This window comes from Lissotriton vulgaris, chromosome 2_1 (genome assembly GCF_964263255.1).
Source record: "Lissotriton vulgaris chromosome 2_1, aLisVul1.2, whole genome shotgun sequence".
NCBI lineage: Eukaryota > Metazoa > Chordata > Amphibia > Caudata > Salamandridae > Lissotriton > Lissotriton vulgaris.
Genome location: NC_141687.1, coordinates 404,340,370 through 404,362,797, shown reverse-complemented (window position 1 = coordinate 404,362,797; position 22,428 = coordinate 404,340,370). Strand labels below are relative to the sequence as shown.

At 43.1% G+C, this 22,428-nt stretch overlaps 1 protein-coding gene across 2 annotated transcripts in view; it reads right to left on the bottom strand.

Moving 5' to 3' along the window:
• Positions 1-22,428, bottom strand: part of NBEAL1 (neurobeachin like 1) — a 916,399-nt gene that overhangs the window by 424,143 nt on the left and 469,828 nt on the right. For both annotated transcript variants that reach the window (XM_086955272.1, XM_086955273.1), the window contains 2 exons: positions 18,538-18,691; positions 10,257-10,415 (listed from right to left, as the gene is read on the bottom strand). In XM_086955272.1, coding sequence (XP_086811398.1) covers positions 10,257-10,415; positions 18,538-18,691 — 313 coding nt within the window. The remainder of the gene's footprint in view (positions 1-10,256; positions 10,416-18,537; positions 18,692-22,428) is intronic.

Here is a 22,428-nt window from a genome sequence, read left to right as displayed (position 1 = left end):
GTATACGACTGATTGATTGATTAATGCACCCAGTAATTTCGAAGAAATACCCCAGTGCACCAGTTTTAGCAATAGTTTGTTAAATGCAAGGCAGTTTGGAAATCAATATGTACTGTGTACAAGAGGTTATCGTCCTACTGGTTGACTTCTGTGTGAGCAGCACCTGGTTCATTGGATTGTCCTTCAGACCGCAGGTCTCTCAAAGCCTGATTAAAAGCAAGTTATCTTTTATCTTGGCTCAAACTCACAACTTTCTTAGGAAGGTTTTTGCATAGTATTTCCCCTCTATATCCAAAAATGTAATCAAAAGATAGTTTGAATGCTGTCCTTTTAAAAAAATGGGCACCAGAAGCGAGCTCAGCCAGTCTCCAATGACCCCATATGTTGTAAAGCAATGGGTGTATAATAGGCTTAAGACCTTTGTTATAATGAAATGTTGGGTTTAAATACAGTAGTAGGGAAGCCATTGGTCCGGCCCACCTCTTGGGTTATACATTTCAAGGCTACCATTGCCTCTGACTTTTAGATTAGCAGCTCAGTGTGGCTTAAGTTGATGTTTTCAGATGAGAATATGGAGTAGTTTTTTAAACACATAAGGATAATGTTATTTACTTTGTAAGCATCTGTTCATGGCATGTAGTGCTGTTGATTCACATGCTCTGCATACTTCCGACATCTAGTGTTGGGCTCAGACCTGTAGAACTTGTTTCTTCGAAGAAGTCTTTCTTGTCACAAGGTATAGTTAGTCGTCCTATGACTGGTATTGCGCATGAGCATCAGTTCCATTGTCAGATTGTTTTACCTCACTGTGGGTGACGATGGAGATAGAGCATGGTAAGTGCAGGAAGATAACCATGCAACTAGATATAGGAAATAAAGAAAGTAAACGTAAAGGCATGTGCAAAAACAGAACGCTCCTGGGAGGATGGTGTTCTAGCATATCTACACAGCAGTGTTTGGTGAACGTGTGTGGGCTAGACCAGAGAGGTCCCCAACAGATGGTACGGGAGGATGAGGGCAGAAGGAGGCACAGAAAGTCGAGAAGGCTGTAGACTGGTGCCCAATCTTGATGCTTCTTCGGCTTAGAAGTTGGAGGAGGCTCCAATACAAACTGCTCCTCAAAGGTAAGTTTCTTCCTGCGAGGAAGAATCTCCAGCACCTTTGGTGATGGTTTTGCTATACTTTTCCCTGTATGGGTGTGAACAAAGAGTCTCTTTTGCCAAGAATCCGACTCCTCTCGGAGACGTTGTAGAAACGGAAGTTACTGATCTTCAGAGTCTGCCGTGGATGGTCGATTAGGTGCCTATGGCTGTTCTGGCTTTGAGGGAGATTTTGACACTGAGTGTTGTTTCGGGTCCAAAGAGCCAATCAGTGCCAGCACCTCTCATTGCAGAGAAAGGCACAGTCTTGGATGGCTGCCGAAGGAGGGGCTGAGAATGGATTTGAAGTCAGTTCCAAAGCTTTAGGGCACTGCCGCTCATTTCTGGGATGCAGTTGTAGACTAGAAGGCTGTTTCCACAATTGTGGGCTCGACCTGATGGTGGGTGACCTGATGGTGAGAGCTGTGAGGAGCTGTTCTCACTGTCCACATCTTCTGACATTGGCCTGGTGTGAGCTGCGGATCTGCTGCCTTAGAGTCCGAAGGTGAATCTGGTTCCGTTCTGAAAGCAGCTGCTTGTTCAGCAACATGTGCCTCTCCTTCGAAATCCAAATATGCTGCGGGTTTCCTGGTCTCATTGCTGTTCCATGGTGCATTAAGCAAGCTGAGGATTCTGATTATTTTAGGTGGTCTTTTTTAACCAGAAAGCTAGGCAGTCGGAGCAGAAGGTCTTGTGCTCCTTCGACAAGCAGAGGTTGCAGACCGAATGTTGATCTGTCCACGAGTTCTGTGGACAGAAACAAAAGGGTGTTTTACCAATCACAGTTGGCTCATTCTCAAGGCTGAAGCCCGATAGAACAAGACAGAGAGGCAAAACCCCAAAAATGGAGTCAACGAAGACAGAGACGGGAAATCAGACAGAAGCACCACGACGGAAGCGATATAAAACACACACAAAACTGAGTGTCTCTATCTATTGGGAGAGGAAGACTCGAGAGGCCTTGAAAACCAATTCCACATGGGGTTGACTCAGAGCCGTAGCGATGCACATCTGACAGGAAAAGAAAACAAGCTAACAATGGAGCCAATGCCCATGCACATTACCAGTCGTAAGAGGAGTCAATATACCTTGTGATTCAAAAGACTTCTTCAAACAAAAACAAGTTGTACACGTCTGAGCCCAACAATAGATGGTAGGAGTATGCATAGCATATGTATCTACAGCTACACATGCTACAAACACTTTTTATATGTGTTGACTAGTCTTGCGGAAGAAAGTTTTTTGTGTCCATTCTATTGCCGTTTTCTGTTATTCTGTTTACATGTAACGAAAATGTATGCTGGCCCATTGATTGGCAAGCTTAGAAGAGTTCTTGACATCTTTTCTTCTTCTATCCTGTGTTTCTTAGCCTCCAGCATTTTTCTGTATTCCTGTCTTAGAGCCTCAACCTCTCCTTACATCTGGGTCATTGTTTCATGTTCTTGCTTTCCTTAAAAGGCAATTGAGGGATTTTTTCATGGTCCACAGTTCCTTCGTCAGACTTATTGCAGTTGTTGAATTAACAGAGCTTGATGAGGAAGGAGGAACTGCAAGGGATACCAGTGATATATTTGTGACCTCTGTCCAAGAAGATTCCAGTTTATAGTCCGAACTTCATAAGAGTGAGAAACGACTCTCCGAGCACTCAGGAAATCAATAGTTGAGATCACAAATAAAGCAAGTTCACCCTTCTCTAGCTTACAAGTAACACAACTTCAGTAATGCTCTTTTTGATAGATACTCTAACTGGATATTCCTCACCTTTAGAATACCCACAGGGGCCATACTGTATCTGGAAGCTTTCACAGTTGTTCTCTTGCACACCTCTAGGTTGAATCACGCAGCTCCAAACTGCCTTTATTCTACCCAGAAGTAACGAGTCGCATTAGTGCACTACCCAGAATGCTGACATCCGTTTCTTGCTTGACTCTTTCCATACCCTTGGAAGCAGAGCACAAAAAAATTGGAGGTACCAGTGTGCAGATCTCCAATTTGGGACCTTTTTAGTTGGTAAAACAAGAGACAAATCCACAGAACAGAGAGGTGCAGATAGAGTCTCCACTAGAAAGGGCGTTACCAAAGGTAAGTCACTTTTTCTTCTAAAGTATAGATCTAATTGCAGATTCTTCTCCTTTAGAGCAGAAGCCAAAGCAGTACCTCCCCCGGTGGACGGTCTGTGAAGTGGGCTCAGATCAAAAGCTCTGCAGGACCAAAAGGGTAAAATACCCTATCCCATTGGACTCAGCCATCAATGCAATAGTAATTCATGAACATGGCAGTGATGCACATATTGTGGCCTGGCAGGGGTCCAGAACAGGCACACAGTGGTGGCAGCAGTGCTCATGGTGGAATCGGCCCTCAAGTCCTTCTGAAGACTACTTTCTGGCCAATGTGTAGCATATCTTATTTTAAAAAACTATCCATCTAGACAGAATCATTTTCTCCACCCCCTTACAGTTCTTAGCCTCAGAGAACCCTACAAAAATCTATTGCCAACCAGATGCTTTCTGGTGCAATTGATGTAAAAGTTCAGTGCTCTTTTAGCATCCAGTCGGTGGAGTCTCTCCTTTTCTTTCGAGAGGGGGGGTGGAGCAAAAACCGTTGGGAGGGTGATGGATTGCTCACTGTGAAAAGGCATCACAACTTTAAGCAATAACACTGTCCTGGTCCTCAACACCACCCTGACTAGGATAAGGTAATGTAGGGCTGCACCAAGAGAGCACGGAGCTTACTCATCCGTTGAGCTAAGGTGATCCCAATGAGGTAGATGTTTTTAAGTGTAAGTAGATGCAACAATTTGCTTAGCCGTGAAGAAGACCTCAACAACCTCAGGAGGTGGAATGAACACAGTCAACTGCCACTGATCAATCTCCAGACATAGAGGTGTAGATTGTATACGTTTGGTTGCAGAACACTGCCCAGCTGCTGCAACTGATTTGAAGAAGTTTTGGATACCACACTTTGCTGGCCTATTCCGAAGCCACTAGGATGACTTGGGTCCACTCATTCCCATTTCTTTCAGAACTTGGGCAGGGGAGACAGAGCCAGAAAGGCATACAGACATCCTGTGTTCCACTCTAGCTTGAATGCATCTCTTAGAGAGCGTCATCTTGCAAACTCCAATGTACAGACATTTTGGTACTGCATGTTGTCGAAGGTGATGAAAATCCAGGCATGGTTCTCCCTACGTCAGAAGATGTCCTGCTCCACCTTGAGATGTAACCACAGTTCATGATCCACCAGGTGTCGCAGGCTGAGCTCCTCTCCGCAGGTGTTTAGAGATCCTACCAAGTTGTTCACAATCAAGAAGGTACAGGGACTTTTGGCACAGGACCACACTCCACACTTCTTACTACAGCCCTGGATTTATTGTGAAGGAGGAAAGGCCCTGAATTGCCCCTTGTCTAGAATAGCTCCTTTATCTGGAGGTGATCTACAACTGATTGTAGCAAACCTGCCTTCAACAGCTAGTCTTCAAGGTAAGGTAAACTGGTAATTAACGATGTGCGGCCTCCACCGCGGTCACTTTCATAAATACCTGAGGGTCATTGGTAATGTTGAAGGGGAGCAGGACAACATAAAAACGCCACGTTGAACTGCAGGTAATATCTGTAGGGCTGCAGGAATGGCTCATGAAAGTAAGTGTACTGCAAGGGAACCATCCAGTCACCCGGATCCAACAAGGCAGAAATTGGGCTAGAGAGAGCATTTTGAATTTGTCATTCCTCAGGATGGCATTCAGAAGGCACACTCCTAAACTAGAACAAAGTCCTCCGTCCTCCTTTGGCATGAAGAAACAGCAGGAGCAAGATCCTGTTTGCACTTCCAAGACCAGCCTGCTCTCGAGGGCCCCTTTGGCCAGTAATGTCCTGTGCCTCTCACAGCAAGGTGGATAGGTGCTCCTTTGAAAACAGCTCGGATGTGGGAGGAAACCATACGGGATGACCTAGAGGTCTCATCTCTTGGATGTGATGGACTACCACCCTTTTCGAAAATATCTGATTCTGCCACCCACGGGGTCGTTGTTTGCCACTAAGGGCAAATGAAAGCGGTTTAGAGCATTATGCTGCAGGGTCAGGCATCTGAAAAGGGCATTGTCCCTGGTGACCTGCGCCATCGCTGCATAATAACAAGAAAGGACTGAGGTGGTTGTTGCAGTGGTGGCGACGCCTAGTGTGGTCTACATGCCGGCCCTCTGGAATAGCCTTGGAAAGATCCACACTGATGGTGAAACAGAAGAGCATGGGTGGAGAGTCACAAGGCAGTGGCTTTGATAGGCAGGATCCATCAAAAGCCATAACCATAACGAATGCCTGCACATCTCCAGAAAAGCCAGTGGATCGTACTCACACATGGGAGTGGAGCACCACTCTAGTGCCCTCAGCTCGGCCCCAAGCAACCAGTAATGTCAATGCCATCAGTAATCACATATTTGGCTGCATTCTGGCTGTCATGAATAGTGTGAGTCAAAGAGCCCCGACATTTCTCGGAACCGCCAACAAGATCTTGCTGGCCATATTCCAGAGAGCATCCGCATAATGCCCTAACAGGCAGACCTCAGTGACCAATCCCAATGTCAAATTGGCTAAAATAAACATTTTCTTCATTAATGGCTCAATCCTCTCCAAATCCCAGCCTGGAAAAGTTGTGGGGAAAGAACTGGGATGTACTTTGCTGGTGGAAACCTGGACCACAAAACTCTCAGGAGAATGATGATGTGCAAGAAAATCCTGCCCGCCAAGTGCCGGTCTGTGACATCTGGTCCCTTTCCTGTTCCCTGGGGGTCAAGAACAGGGCTTAGGGCAAAGCACCCATAAGGGTGTTATTCAGGGCTTCATTAAATGCCCCGATGCAGCTGCAGTAGGTCAAGGACTTCAGCCACAAAACTAATCACTTTGGCAAATAAAACACCACCCTCTGTTAGAGATCTAAGGGGTGAAATCAACCCTGTATCAGGGAAATATAGAAATCAACGGCCTTGTGCAATATATATATATATATATATATATATATATATATATATTGCCAGAATCATGATGTTTGGGGGAGGAGGGGAGGGTGTATAGAGTCCCCATCAGGTGGTGGCAAATACCTAGTCAGAATGGGAGATATTCAGAGCACAGCCTTGGTCGAGACAAATTAGGTCTGATTCATATAACAGAGTCAGCATGGGCTCGACCTCTGGCACAAGCGATGTCGGAATCGGCGTAGGTCTTGGAAGTGGAGGTAGAATGGAAGTCAACACCAGAGTTGATGTGGAATCAGCTGTGTTTTCTAGGGGCTCAGATGGTGCAGAGGACCGATCCGCCAGCAGTAACCTGACTGACGGCCCCTACGAATCATTGGGGTCCAAATGTGAGCCGGAAGAGTGCCAAAAATAAGAAAGATGGCAGCCTTATAGGCTTCGACTTGCTGAAGGATTGCCAATGGCACAGGGATCTTTGAGTCCATCAGGATCAATTTCGGAATTTGCTCCAAAATCAGAAATCAGGAGCAAAAACGAGTGGCACCTTCATATCCTCCTAACTTCTCTATAGGCAGAAGCAGAGAGTGGTGTGATGGGGTTGAGTCCCACTTTGACTTCTGATGCTTCTTCCTTGACTTGGACCTCAACTTACATGGCAACTTCAACTGCAAGGAAGACCTGTTGCGGTAAACAGGCTCAAAAGCAGGAACAGGACAGACCCCTTGATTTGGTGCAGGACTTACATAAGATCTGTGACTTCTTTTTCATGTTCGGCAACATACAGCTTCACTTCATGGTGCTGGCTCACCTTCAGGGCACATTCTTCACACTTCTTCAAGCAGTGCCCCAAACACCAGAGGCAGACTTCGAGCGGATCTGTATCTCACATCTGTTTCCAATAGTCACATCAGTTTGAACCGGGTAGTATTAGGTGGGGACAATGCCCCTTGCACACTGGAAAAGGAGAATTGAAAGGATTTGTCAACCAACAAAAAGGGAGTGGAGCTCTGGATCTCAGTTTAAAGAAGCAGAAAGAAAGGAATTTATGTCAGAGTACAGGGGTGGCGCTTATATGCTGCTCCGCTCTGTTGCTTCCAGGTGGAATAAGGTCAGTGCGGCACCACATGACACCACCAGTAGCACACCAGAGCTCAGCTCTGAAACCTTCTGTGTCCAGATAAGCACCTGGGGAATATTTTACAGGTGAGGAATCTGCAATTAGAAGTATCCATCAGACAAATGACACAAATTGGAAGGTTTCATTTATAATGCGGTTAGAAAGCAAAAAGCATAGCCAGCTTTGTATTGATAAATTATTAAGCGTAGTAAATGGTTCTATGCCTTGTTGACAAAGTTGAATAGTTTACAATGAATGTCCATTTCACCTCTTAAACTGATCAACAATTATTATACAAAGCAGATTTGTAGGCTTTACTGGCATTCCTTAGGATCTATAGGTAGAACTATGATGGCTGCTGGGAGTTAAAAATCTCTTTTGGTAACATAAGTCATATTGTTTGGTCATGCAGAAGACTAAAGTGAATTTGAGATGAGTTGCTTTAGAGATTAACTTAGTTCACACTCTGAAAGTTTTGTCCAAAATACAATTTAGACATTTTTAATAGGGGGCTACCATTTTGTGCTCTCTCACTGTGACAAGGGAACTTTTAGTCAGAGCAATTTTGATTGCTAAAAAGGTTGTGTGAGAAAAAGTAAATCCCCTTGAGAGTGTTGTGGGAATTAATTAACACATAGCCTAAAAAATCACAATGACATGAAATCTATTATAAACACCAATGTATATTGTACAAATTATTTATTGAACATAAATAGTTAAAAACAATTCATAATACTATTGAACAAATTTCAATTCTAAAAGAAAAGGACTCAACATATTACACAATCAACTATGACTTGCATAATTGACAAGACAGACAAACTGTAAAACATAAAAATTGTAAAATACAATTTGTACATTCGTTGCTCGCGGATATTATCACCTATGTTTTATCATTACAGCATTCATATACAAACATAAGTGACAGAGACTCAAATTGTACTTCCCACGACACTCTCAAGGGGATTTACTTTTTCTCAGGTTAGATAACCTCATTTCCCTTGAGTTTCTTAAGGGGTACCTCCCATCTATATTCTCTAAAAAGGTTGTGTGCCACATTTGAAAATACACAAAATACCTTTGGTAGATGATTGGCTAATGTCTCAACTTAACTTAGCTTTGTCCATTGAAAGGAAGAGATTGAGTGTCTAATTTTGAAGATATTTGGTCAGGTTCTCTTACTTAGAGCCCTATTAGGATGCGTCCGTCCGCCACCCCAGAGGAGGAGGGACCGTCCGCATGGGCAGTGGCGGTCCCTCCATACAAATTAGGATGTGACCGCCACCCTGGCGGTCACATCCTGTATGTTTAACAGTGCGGCGGGTGCTGCTTGAAGCAGCAACCGCCGCAATGTTAAAAATGCAATCAGTGCATTTGCATGCACAAAGTGGCAGGCACCGCGCGGTGCCTGCCACTTTGTGCATGCAAATGCAGGGGGGTACCATAGGTACCCCCATGTGCACCCCCACCCCTCCTTCACCCGGGGGGCCCGCAACGGGCCCCCAAAGAAAAGTCTGTATACCTTTTAGTGGCGGCATTGCCACCGCGGAAAGGCACTACAAAATTCTAATCCTAATATGGCTGGCGGTGTCTGATAGACACCGCCAGCTATGTTAGAGCTTTTCCGCCGCGGTCGGAAGGCGACAGCAAAAATGACTCCCCAGCCATCCTAATCTGGCTTGGGTCATTTGTGTGTCCGCCGCGATGAATCCGCATACTCCCGGCCGGCGGTGGCTTCCGCCGGCCCGGAGTATGCGGATTCACCGCAATCCTAATGAGGCCCTTAGTCTTATTAAGAACTATTTAGCTAATGTGTATTGAAGTAACTTGGAGAATGTGTGTGGATGTGTGAAGGTGTTTTTTGAGTGAGAAGTCATCTTTTTATTTTTCTGATGCCTCTTGTCAATACACATAGATACTAGCTGGTGTATTGTATATCATCATTCTATAACATATCTGTACGGGTATAAAATACAGAAATAAAGATTGTAAATAATAAGAGTACATTCAGAATTACATGATACCTAATGAAGTTTAAACAGTCTACATTGTCATATTCATCAACGTTAGGACATAACGTTGTCTTTCACTGAATATGACATGCTCTATTTTCTCTTAATGTACTGCTGTTCTCCTTACATGCTCTGTACGTGGTTGTCTCTCTGGATGCATTACATTTGTTCCCTAGTACTATCTGATGTACCCGTGGGGCTAGAATTTCCGTTGAAAAAATAAAAAAATCGAATAATTAACAAACCCCATCCTTCTCATGGATAGGTTTTAAGTCCATTACGGTATATCTGGAAACGCTGTGTATTGTGAGGGCAAAAGTGTGCAGCTCTATGCCTTGCATATTCCATTGAGTTCAGAAGGTTTATGCTGCATTTTGTTACTAGAAGACAGTAGGATCAATCACTTGTATAAACAGAACTCAACCTGAGTATCCTCCTATTTATCATGAGCCACAATGCACTGCTGAAATAGTCCTGAGCTTTCGGATAGAAGGTTGGTATTCTAAGTCCAAGCAAACAATCCAACTGCCAGCAGTTTTTCATCTTCCATTTGGTTAATGTTTTCAAAGAAAGAAAACTCTCAATTTGAAAATATCCGAGAAGCTGACCCTGCATCCACACACACCAAGTTTAGATGGCAGAACAACACTTGTCATCTTACAAGTTATTTTATCCCAGACAGGTACTTTTTAAACAGAGTATCTATGGCTGACTGGAAGAAAAAGACTGAACTGTCTGTTTGTGGATGGATGTAAATTGGCAACCGCTACCCAAAATCTACTTGCCATCTTCCAAAGATGAAAAGCTCAGTACTTGGATATCACTGAACCAAACTAACCAGGACAAATTTTCAGGAAGGAAACAGAAAAACAATTTCTACCTCAAGCAAATGCAGATCAAATGAGATAAAGTATTTTGTGGAATAATTGAATAGATAAGATATCAAAATAACACATTTGCAGTTAAAACGTTAACTTGTGAATAATCATCAATGTTACAAAAAACATGAATCAAGAAGTTACCTTAAATACAAGTTCTTTCAGTCTGTCCGAATATCTCTGGTTTAGTACCAAAGCATAGAGGATGTCAGCATTACCAGGTTCAAACAGTAAAAGAAAAAGTTGGTCTCGAGATGGGCTGTTTTGGAGAAGACTCAATAGCACCTCTAGAATGCCGCACAGCTACAAGATGAAAACAGAATCTTTTTACAGACAGTTTATACATTACATATTTCAAAGAATGCACAATTTCTCTAAGGCAAGGTTAAGACTTTAGAGACTGGAGGTCTTTGCATTCTCATCTCACACCAGTAAGGAAGCCCATTATGATCAGAATAACGTAGCAAGTAATACCAAATGAAGAACTAATAGTTAATTGATGGAAGTTAGGCACACGTGATGTAGGTTTAAAGGCAAAGCTCTGTCCATTTCCAACCAAAAATTGTCTACCAGATACATATTAAATGTAGTTATGCTGCAGCTGGTGGATTTCCTGGTGCAGTATGCCACAAATCAGGGCACTGTACTTTTCCTTCATGCTGCTAACAAAGCTAAAAGAGAGGGCCACATGACCAGATCTACTTTGGAGTGCACCCAATACTTATCAACAGACAACAATAGAGCTCAGGAGAGTGAAAGCAAAGACATTTAGGGTGTCACACATTGTGTCTGAGACATCTTCATATATATGTGCATCTACAGTATATGATTAAGATGATAGCACCATATCTTTCAATTAATGAAATAAAGAGTCTCATTTAACTCTGCTGGCACCCAAATCAGGCACTATCCCCACTCACCTGAATGGAGGTAGAGTATCTACTAGAAAATAACATTTAGCTAGCCACCCCTAAGTCAACAGTGCACCCTTCCAAATCAACCACAGCTCACAACAGCACCAGTGAAGACATGCTGAGTGGTGTGCTTGGTTTCTAGCTACCTTGCAAGTTTACTTTCCTTGTAGTTGGGGCAGCCAGAATTCTTTTAGGAGGTGCCTGGCTCCCTGGCTCAATGCGGGGGCCATATTGGAACAGGTATAACCTGTTTTTTTTAACCATTTTAACAATTGTATGCTTTTTCACTTTTGTGTTACGTTTTACTATGTTACCATTAGTTTGTTGCTTCTAAGGTAGCCTGGAACAGCAATCAGGGATTACTGAACTCTCGCTTCAAGTCCCTGCTTACTCTGGCCATCTGTTTTAATCTACGAATGCAGCGTTACCACACAAGCAAGCTACGCCTCCTATTTGATTCAGCGCACATGCATCCGTGCAACGGATGCACGCCTCTCTTACACCTAAGGCAAGCCTGCAAGTGCCCGTTTGCACCCATTTGCGCACGGACCACGCATAGCAACAGCAACTTAGCCTCTTCCTCTTTGGATTCTCCTGCTGAGATTACCTACTCACGAGACTAATTTCTGGCAATCAATCGCTCAGATAATTATAGGAACTGTGACTGCCTTAATGTTTCTTCCCTACGTTCTTCCTTTCCCTGCATATGCCGTGCTTGTGGCTTCATTCTGGCTGTCCCTAAGCCATACTCGGTCTCTAATACTATGCCCAGCTTGTCTGACACCATGCCCTCACCCTTCTACACGACCGAGAAGAACCAGACTGCTTTTCCCGGGGTATGTGTCCATTCGAACGCTCGCTCGCTTGGTAAACACAGCACTGACGTGCTCTATTTATGGACACCCATCACCACTCACTTGTCTTTATCACAGAAACATAGATTGACTCATCTTCTGTGCCCGATACCCACTTAGGGTAGGCTCGGAGTAACAGGAGCCACTTGGGAACTGATCAAATCATTCCTCTCTGACTGAAAAAACTCTGTCCGTCTCTCTGACTTTACTTCCTCCTCCTTTTTTCCTTGCGGAGTTCCGCAGGGCTCTCACTCAGGCCCACACTTTTCAATCTGACTCCCTGGCTAAGCGTATCCGTTTCTACAATTTTGCAATAACATCCTACGTTGACGATACACAAATTGGAGTCTCTTTAGCTGCCCAAGATAACGGCACGGCTGCCAGGTTTTCTAACTGCAGGAAAGCTGTCAGCTCCAGGATGGCATCAAATTGCCTCAAACTCAACTCAAGTAAACCAGAGGGGCTGCTGTTCGGCGCTCAACCCTCTTTCTGGTCCCCTCATTGGTGGCCCGCCGAGTTGGGCTCACTACCTAACCCGGTTAAGGTGGTCACAAATCAAGGCGTGTTTCTCAATTACACTTTCTCGTATTACAACCAAGTTAAAACAGTCACATTTTCTGCTTTCTTCATTCTTAAAACTATAAAGAAGATTCTATGTTTCATTCCCTCTCAGCTACAAAAAACAATATTCAACTCCTTAGCTCTATCGAAAATAGATTACTGCAATGGACTGTACCTGAATGCACACCAGCAGATTTTTAATAAATTACAGACTTTGCAGAATGCGGCAGAACATCTGCTTCTGCCTTTTTGCTCATTTTTTCTTCTACTCTCTCCTTGTTCATCTCTCAGCTAAAGCCAAGACGCCCCATGGGTATGCGAGCGCGGTACACAACTCATTAACATGCTTGAACTAAATCATGCTTCCAAAGAAACCCACCATGAGACAGCAAAACATACAGAGCCTGACTGACATGATGTGCCCTAACCTGCAAAAGTACAATCATTGTGAATCTCTATTGGCTCCCAGTGAATGCAATAATCAGGTTCAAAGTTATCTGCAATGTGCATATGGTCTGTTGGGGCCACATGCAGATAGATGCAGATATTAACCTCCCACTGTGAGCTGACCAGGAACCTGTGTTCAGAGGCTGCATTCCTGATCATTGAGTGATATTCATGAAGTTAAATACACCTAAGAATCAAAGGCAATATCTTTGTAAAGATTTGAAACCAAGGTGGAGGTCGCAGTCCAAATGCATGTGCCTTAGTAGATTTCTACCAACATACTATCCAGGCTCTCCTTCAACCAAACTATAGGAACATGAAAGTTGCAATTGTGTATTACCTGATGAGTGTTTCCACTTAAATGTCTAAATTGAATATAACTCTTTCTATTAACCACTTTGTTCAAAATTAGTTTGACTTCACAGAGCCCTATTGAAATATAGTTCGAATCTCCAAAATTAAAATGTTCAGAATTCCCTAGCATAACATTATCTGCATTACAACTGTTCTACCAAAGTATAGAAAAACGTGATTTAAGGTCTACCATATCTTCTGTCTATACATTTACCTATTTTAAGTTTCTGTCCCGGTGATTTAGGTTCACCCACTATGTGGAGCTTGCGCTGTGGGGGCAGCATGAGAAGCCACCACTGTTGTGCAGTTGAGAAGCCAACACTGTTGGGAAGTATCTAGAAATTACACTAAGGGGTAATTAAAGAGACAACACTGGTTGGCAATGTGAGGTGGGTGTTGTGAGGTGCAGACATTTGGTTTTCAACTCATGCAGCCTGTTCGGAATATCAGCACAGTACTCTGGGAAACCAGCACTCAAGGGCAGAAAATGAAAGGGGCACATGTGAGCATTGTGAAAAGATGGAACAATTGATACATGGGAATAGTATAAGAAACAGGCAAAGGAGAGCAAATCGAGGTTATGTAATTGGTAGCCGTGTAAGAAACTGACATTGATTACCTGGGTGGGACATTGACACAACACAGAGAAGGGTGCAGACCTAACACTGGTGAACTATTGCTGGCACCATTGGGTAGTAATGTGAGACAGGATCACTTTAGTGCATAAAGAGCAGCTGTCATTGACAGAGGGGAGGGGAGGATGGAGAGGCTGCTTGCTTGCACACTTGTCTGTGTAAGACTAATGTCTGCCATCAAAGACACACCATATGCATGACAGAACAGAGAGAGGAGAGGTGTGGCTCACTGGTTAGAGGCGGCAGACCTGTAAGCAGAGACCAGCCCGGGACCAGGGTTCAATTCCCGACGCGGCAGGGTTGTGGGCCAGGGGTCAACGGACTCGATAATTCTCGTCTCAGTGCCTACTCTAACCAGGGAACACACTCGGTAACTCTGGGCATTAAGCTTGCCTCATCTCTACAACGGCCCCCCACAGTCGCCGAGGATGCCTGGTTTCACCCTGGAGATACTCAGAAAGGGACCATCTCACAGGGAAAACCAGGACGGGTTCCCCAGCGGTCTACAACGCCAGGACACTCGGGTAGAGTAACAGTGCGCTTTACAAGAATCCCACATTTACATTTATAGAACAATACAGGCCTCCTCCATCCACTACAGCCAATAACATAGAAATTATAATCACTACTCCATGCTTACACCGACGTGTATTAAAGCAAGGTGCACAGCATTGAACCTCTCTTTTTCCGAAGGACAGAACGTGAGGCAATAACATAGGATGCAGTCTGTTACTTCCTGCCTTATGCTATCTTTCTGGTACTATCATAGAAATACCTACACTGCACTATGCCAAACTAAAAGGTACATTTTGAAAGCCTTCCCAAAACTCAGTAAGAAAAGAAGGAGGCAGTCTAATGTGCTGCTGGTGATAAAGACCTGTAAGGACAGGTTATGTCACCAAAATTTGCAGATAGTCACTTCTTGTGATCTTTTACTTTCAAACTGGCAATTTACTTGAAAGGAATGCAGGCTTGCCAAGGACCAAAGCTTTCTAGGTGATGCATCAATTCTTTAAAACGTGGGGAAGTAGAGGAAATCATTGAAGGAGACATGAGATGGAAGCGATGTGAAAATGTCATCTACACCTAAGACCAAGATAAGGCTCTATCTTGAAAGCAAACAATAGTAAGCAGATCACACGCATGCCCCTTGTAATGTAAGGGATCAAAGACAAATCAGTAGGCACCTCAACGAAAGTTAACCTCCATGCAGAAAGGCTACCTCTTCTGACCTGCCGTAGATAGAGCACAATGACACATCCCTAAGCCATAATACAGAAACAATTGGATAGTCCAAATATTTTCTAAATATGTTTTGTGGAGGTTAAATGGTTGACCCAGTGAGAGATGCTTTACCCCCTAGGAACAAAGAGAGAATTAGTTTCAAGGAATGTTATTGCTTTATTACTCTAAGGCTGCTTTGATTTCGTCAATAGCTCTTAATTATGATCCAAACTACAAAGTTGGGAGCTACCAGCATGGCTTCTTTTGATTCACAACTGCTACACTCAGACAAGTTGGATACAGTATAGGCATCGAATGATGGGAGACAAATGGATGAAATACCAATCAGAAATAGCATTAAACAGGGATGTTCGCTGGCCCCAACACTGTTTTGCCTATTTGTGGCTGATCTTCTGGCCATACTGGTAAAAGGACATCCTCTCTCCTAAAATTGGGAGATCTCATATGGAACTCCTCTTCTTTGCCAAAAAACGTTGACTTTAGCTCCAAACTTCAAGAGGACCACAGAGTAAAACTGATGCTCTAAAAACGTATCCTGACACCAATAAACTAAAAATAAACTCAGATAAACAAACATTATTTGTGTCAGGCAAGAACATAATATATGTTCTTGGTGGTTGGCGGGTGGCTACGGAGTACCAATACTTGGGTATGACTCATCTCTAAACCTATCCTGAAAGTCACAATGAAGGAAGACCGAGTTAAAGGTCTCTAACACTTTGTCAGGTTTCTCCCTCTTTAATATGTTTGAGTGCTTTTCATCCAGCTCACTTATTAATGCAATTGGAAGGGAAAATTGTAATTGTTGGCTGTAATTTTTATGTTGGAAGGTCAAATAAAGTATTCCAAAATCAAAGGTATGGTAATGAAAAATTCCTATCATTCCTACGCTCTGCCATGATTAAAGTTATTAGATGGGAGTTGGGGGTCATATCTACTTTCAAAATGTCAGCAAAGTAACAGGGAATTAAAGCAGATAAAACATTTCAATATGTGTCTTCTGGACATCCTCGAGGGCTTTATTAGAGGACATGATGAAGCTTATAAAATAATAAAATCCTTTTTTCTAGTGGTTAACTTTACCTTGGGGAAAAAATAGATTGTCTAGAAAAAGGTTGCTAAAAACAAAACAAAGAAAAAACAGAATTATTGAAACACTTGAGTCTCAGCTGCATTTCTTTGAATGAGAAATCTTCTGTAGATTTGACAAGAGATTATTTGGGTTTTCAACAACTTTAAATATGTGATGTTCTTCCCTAACCGGTCAATAATAAATAAAACACTTTGGATTAACCCCTTTGCTGCTGATGACGAGCTCAGCTCGTCATCAGCCACGGTGGTCGTGTGCTGATGACGAGCTGAGCTCGTCATGTAATGCGGTATTTTTTAAAATGCCGCACAGCGGAAAAATAACCACCGCAGCGATGCGGTTAAGAGTGTGGGTTTATTTCATTAACCATTATTTATTGCAGACATTTATGTCAACTATAAAAGAATATTGAAGGAAAATGTACATGTTTTTTAAATAGATCTTTTACATGGACGCATATCTTATTTTGTCTTGGTATATTTTTAAATATAAGTCATGTATTTGAAGTTCCTTGTTTTTAAACTATACAGGTCTACCCTGTAGACCGTCTATGGAACTTGTGTGTGAAATTAAATACACTGTTTCGGTTTGTGCTACAGGAAATGTTATGTGCACTGTGAAAAGACAATTTTACATAGTTCTTGTAATGTTTGGATTTTACTAGCTTGTGCTATCAAATAAATACATAAACAATAATATAACCCATGAACAATTTACAACTACATCTACACTTTCCAAGCGTACTAATACATTCAAACAGGGTCCAGTTCAGTGGTTGGGATAGAATAAGACCTCATGTAACAGAACATATTTAACACAATAAATGATCTGCAAATAAAAAAAATAAAAAAGTTATCTCCTGGGACAATAATTATTAATTATGCGTGCCCAAGTAATCATTTATGAAACTAAATCACCTGTAAATAAGAATGTTGTCCTCACCAAGAACAAACACCTCATAAATGATCAATCATGACACGTGAGGAAAAAGAATATAACACTATTGGTCTCAATTCTGAAAACCGCTGTAAGAATACCATAAGTGAAAATGGCACTCATTACAGAATGAGAAAATACTGCCTACCAGTACAATACACGGACCAGATTACCGTTACTAATATTTTTTTTATCAGCAGTAAATTAATTACTACTGGTAGTAAGTGCATTATTGCTGGCAATCCCCATTACAGAAAAAAAATTGGGCAGAAAGTCCATGAGATTTACCACCCAAAATAAGATGAGCTCTGAGCTGATTTTAAAATGAACAAAACAAGACAGCTTTGGTTATTAGTCTCCCTTAAGATTCGAGACACAATGCAGAACGGTTTTGCCCTGCAAATGACATATGACTGAAACTGAAAGGGATCTTTTGGCAAATCATATTTCCAACAAAAGGCAGTACATTTGAATAGAGGAGATATTTGTTAGATGCTGAAAATAGTACTGCTTTTTCTATTGCCTTGGGTAATTACTTTTGGCAGCATTTACCCTGGTAATATTTTTACAACACTGTGGTCATGTGTACTAGCAATGCTACTGAGCAGTAATCCCCTCTGAATGTTAATTAGGGTACAGCAGTAATGTATAGCTGACTGGAATTTTTAAGCAATATCAGCTCATGAGCTACATTTCATAGCATTTTATAAATCATAACTCCAGCAGTTATATTTGAATATAGAAAGGTCTTATGTGTGGATGACATGAAGGCTATTTACTTTTTTTTTTTTAACTTCTGACGATATTTAAGAGCACCACTTTCCCTAAAAACACTTTCTTTCTAGCGACACAACCCTGGCTCTCAAGCCAAATATCACCTACTTAATTTTTTTGTGTTTTATGATATGCAACCATTTGTTGAATAAAAGAAAACACTTTTCCTGGACTACCATGCTCTTTTAGCATGCACAAGATTTTTGTTCCTAACCACTAAAAAAAACACTCCAGTCTGCCCACCCTGTTTTGAGGTAGCACTGTGGAACATCACAGACATTTAGGTTCTGATTTTGAGTTTAGCAGATAGGTACTATATCACAGATGTGACGGATATCCCACACGCTTAATTACAAGTGCATTATGAAATAATAAACTTGCAATAAGGTGGACAGAAGTGATGGAGTACCCGTCTAAATCAGAACCTTATTTCTTTCAAATCTTTGGAACTTTGGACAAATTCCATACTGCATTTAAATATGAAAGGTGCTCCTTCCAGATGTTCACCACAGAGACCCCAAAATATTTTCATTAATTAAATTTGCTAATAGAATACTACAAATGTAACATTTGAAAGGAAGCACCACTATTTATGATAACACTAGGCACACTCACCTGGTCTTCTTCACTGGTAGCTGCAATGTATGCCATGATGCTCTGTATTTCTTCTGCTGATTCACCCTTACTCAAAAAATACTTGATTAGTCCATATAACGATGTCCTTATTGTGGTCAAATCATCAATAGACAAGTCACTCTCCTTGCTGTTGCTAGAAGATCAAATGAAAAGTCTCATTACAAAGCACAAAGTGTGAGTACTGAATATTTTTCATATAAGTAAAAATAACATCAAGCAAAAGCTTGTCTTTGCTACATCATACAATAAAAAATGTTTAAGCAAGGTTGATGCAGTTTCAAGAATACGGTACAAAATTGTTGACCGAGGCCAAGATTAGCTTAAAAAAAATATAATATTGACTGCAAAAGTTCACTGTTCCAAGGCACTAGAGTTAGTAAAAAATCCTCAACCAATTCAAATTACAATGCTGCAGAAGGTTCTACCTGCAGGCAAAAGCCATGAGCCAAGAGGTGTAAAGTTGGTGGTGTTATGGATGTAGTTTATATATATGCCATTAAGGAGACAAAAACATTGGGAATGTATCTTTTAAATGAAATATGTTTTTAACAAAATAGATATGAAGTAATTAAGAAAGCAGACAGTGCTATTTCCCAATGGCCTCATATGCTTGATCAAAATAATGAGTCCAAAAAAGGAGTCTAAAAAATGAGGTCTCAGACAGTTTGAAAGTGGAGAAATGTGTTTAGGATTCTTTGAAGAGAGACAATTTACAGTGTCCTGTAGGTCAGCTGAACAAGATATCAAAAACCAACCACCACACAAACAAATGGAGGTGTTACTCATGAGAATGGTCTAGCTCTACCTGATCTTGCTAGGTCAGAAATTTGCACCAAATGGTAACAATTTGTCCCACACACAATGTGATCAACCTCAGTGAATATTAACTGCTACGTATGCTTCACGGTGTCAATTAGGCGTTTGTTAAGCGCCACTACTCACCCGTAAGGGTCTCAAGGCGCTCGGGGTAGGGGAGGGGTGTAGGTTCTAATCCATCAAGGAGGGGGTCGGTCGAAGAGCCAGGTTTTGAGGTTTCTTGCCAAGATGGGAAGCAATGTTGTCTGTCGGAAGTGGGGCGGAAGGGCGTTCCAGGCTCTGGCCACCAGGAAGGAGAAGGAGGGGCCTCCCGATCTGGTCTTTCTGGTCCGGGGGACCACGGCGTAGAAGAGTTGGTTTGATCGTAGGGTCCTTTGGGGTACGTAGAAATTGAGCCAGCTGTTCAGGTATGCTGGTCCGGTGTCGTGGAGGGCCTTGTGTGCGTGGGTGATTATCTTGAAGGTGACTCTGGCCTTGATGGGGAGCCAGTGGAATGTGCGCAGGTGCTGGGAGATGTGGCAGGGTCTTGGTAGGTTGAGGACCAGTCTTGCGGCGGCGTTCTGGATGTTCTGTAGCTTGCGGGTGAGGTTTTTGATTATTCTGGCAGAGAGTGCGTTGCCGTAGTCAAGTCTGCTGGTGGCCAGGGCATGAGAGACGGTCTTTCTGTGTTCGAGGGGGATCCATTTGAAGATCTTATTTAAGAGGCGGTGGGTGTGGAAGCAGGAGGACGAGACGGAGTTGATCTTGCGGTCCATTTTGAGTTCGGAGTTCAGGATGATTCCCAGGTTGTGTGCGTGATCCATGGGGGTTGGGGGTTTCCGAGGGCAGGGGCCACCAGGTGTTGTTAAAGGCGTCGGGTTTGGGCCCATGATGAGTACTTCTATCTTGTTGGGGTTTAGTTGTAATCAGCTGTTTTTCCTCCATTTGGCGGCGGCTTCAATGCCTTCTCAAAAGTTGTGTCTGGCGGTGTTGGGTTCTTTGGATAAGGAGAGAATGAGTTGGGTGTTGTCTGCGTATGACACGATGTTGAGTCCGTAGGTTCTGACGATGAGGGCGAGTGGAGCCATGTAGATGTTGAAGAGCGTAGGGCTGAGGGAGGACCACTGAGGGACTCCCCAGGTGGGTGGTGTAGGGTCTGAGAGGAAAGGGGGGAGCCTGACCCGCTGCGTTCTGCCGGATAGGAAGGAGCAGATCCATTCGAGGGCCTTGTCCTGGATCCCTGCGTCGAGGAGTCTGCGTATTAGAGTGCGGTGAGAGACTGTGTCAAACGCCGATAAGAGGTCGAGGAGGATGAGGGCTACTGTTTTTCCTTTGTCCAGTAGGGTGCGGATGTAGTCTGTTGCGGCAAAGATTGCGGTTTTCGTACTGTGGTTTTTTCTGAAGCCGGATTGGGAGGAGTAGAGGATGTTGTGCTCTTCGATGAATGTGGCGAGTTGGCTGTTGCAGGCTTTCTCGATGACTTTCACATGGAACGGGAGCAGGGAGATGGGTCTGTAGTTTTTGAGGTCGGAGGGTTTCTTCAGGAGGGGTTTGACCTTGGCGTGTTTCCAGTCGTCGGGGAACGAGGCGGTCACCAGGGAGCGGTTGATGGTGTGGCAGAGTATGGGTGCGATGGTGTTGGCAGCTCTGTTGAAGATGTGGTGGGGGTAGGGGTAAGTGGGAGCCCCAGAGTGGATTGCCTTCATTGTCTTCAGTGTGTCTTCGGTGGTGAGGGCTGTCCAGTTGTCGATCGCTGGCTTCAGGGTGTCAGGGGTGGTTGGCGAGGGTTCGGTGTGTTGGTTGTCTACGTCAAAATTGTTGTAGATGCTCTTGATTGTGTGGTGAAAGAAGGTGCTGAGTTTGCCGCAGAGGTCTTGTGAGGGAGGGATGTCCGTCGATTCGCTGGTGGGTTGGGCGAACTCCTTGATGATGTTGAAGAGTTCTTTGCTGTTGCGTGCGTGCGTGGAGATTCTGTCTTCAATCGCTTTTTTTCTTGTTTTTCAGATGAGTTGATAGTGGGCGTTTGCAGCGGCTCTGAAGTTATTGTGTGCTTCTGTGGACTTGGTGTTCCTCCAGGCCTTTTCGAGGTGGCGGCAAGTGCGTCTGGACTCTCAAAGTTCGGTGGTAAACCATCTGGCTTTCTTAGCGTGGGTGTTGTTGTTTTTCCTGAGGGGGGCTATGGTGTTGGCGCTGTCGGAGATCCATTTGTGCAGGGTTCAGGCTGCTGTGTTGGGGTCGTCGTTTCCCGCGATGGTTGGGGTGGAGTTGCTGAGTGAGGAGGTGAGCTGGTTGTCAGTGAGTCAGGTCCAGTTTCTTCGTGGGAGCAGATGCTGGTGTCTGTCATAATGACAAATGGAGCCTTGAGCATAAAGACCAATTCACAGATATTATCAAATTTAATGGAGCTTTCTCCAACTTATTTAACATAATGCTGAGGCTGAATCATATAGGGTTCAGATTGTTTGGTCTACAGTGAAGAGACTCAATGAAATGGCAAGGACAGTTCACGGGCAACTTAATATTGGTTAACAGAGTGAAAAAGGTAGGGAAGTGTATATGTGACTTGTGTAAAGATTTGAGAGTATAGCTGTAGTTGTGTCGGTGATTCTTCTATTTTGAAGGCCCAACTGAGTAGATTGTCTTAAAGATCTTAGGAAAGGTGACAAAAGGGCACAGAATTAGGAACGTCCCAGACCACAATTGTGCAATGTAATGCTGGTCATAGCATAGATGTAGAGTCATTTCATATTGAACTCATTCGCCAAACTCGATAACAATATGATTTTATTTTGAGGATTGTTATGTGCTTATATATTAAGACAGCCACTTTACTAACTTCATAGTTGTTTGTTAATAAGGAAGGTGAGTGTTGCAAAGCATGGCATTGCAGATAGTGTTATGATGGACTGAATTGTACACTGTAGATTGCAGGAGGCAAATACCCAGTGAATTAGATATGGCAATAATTGGTCAAGCTTACTGATATTCGTTTTTTTTTAAGGAACGTATCTACTGCCAATGACAAGGCTGTTGTCTTCTCTTCTTTGTCCACTTAAAATAAAAGGCAACGCAGAA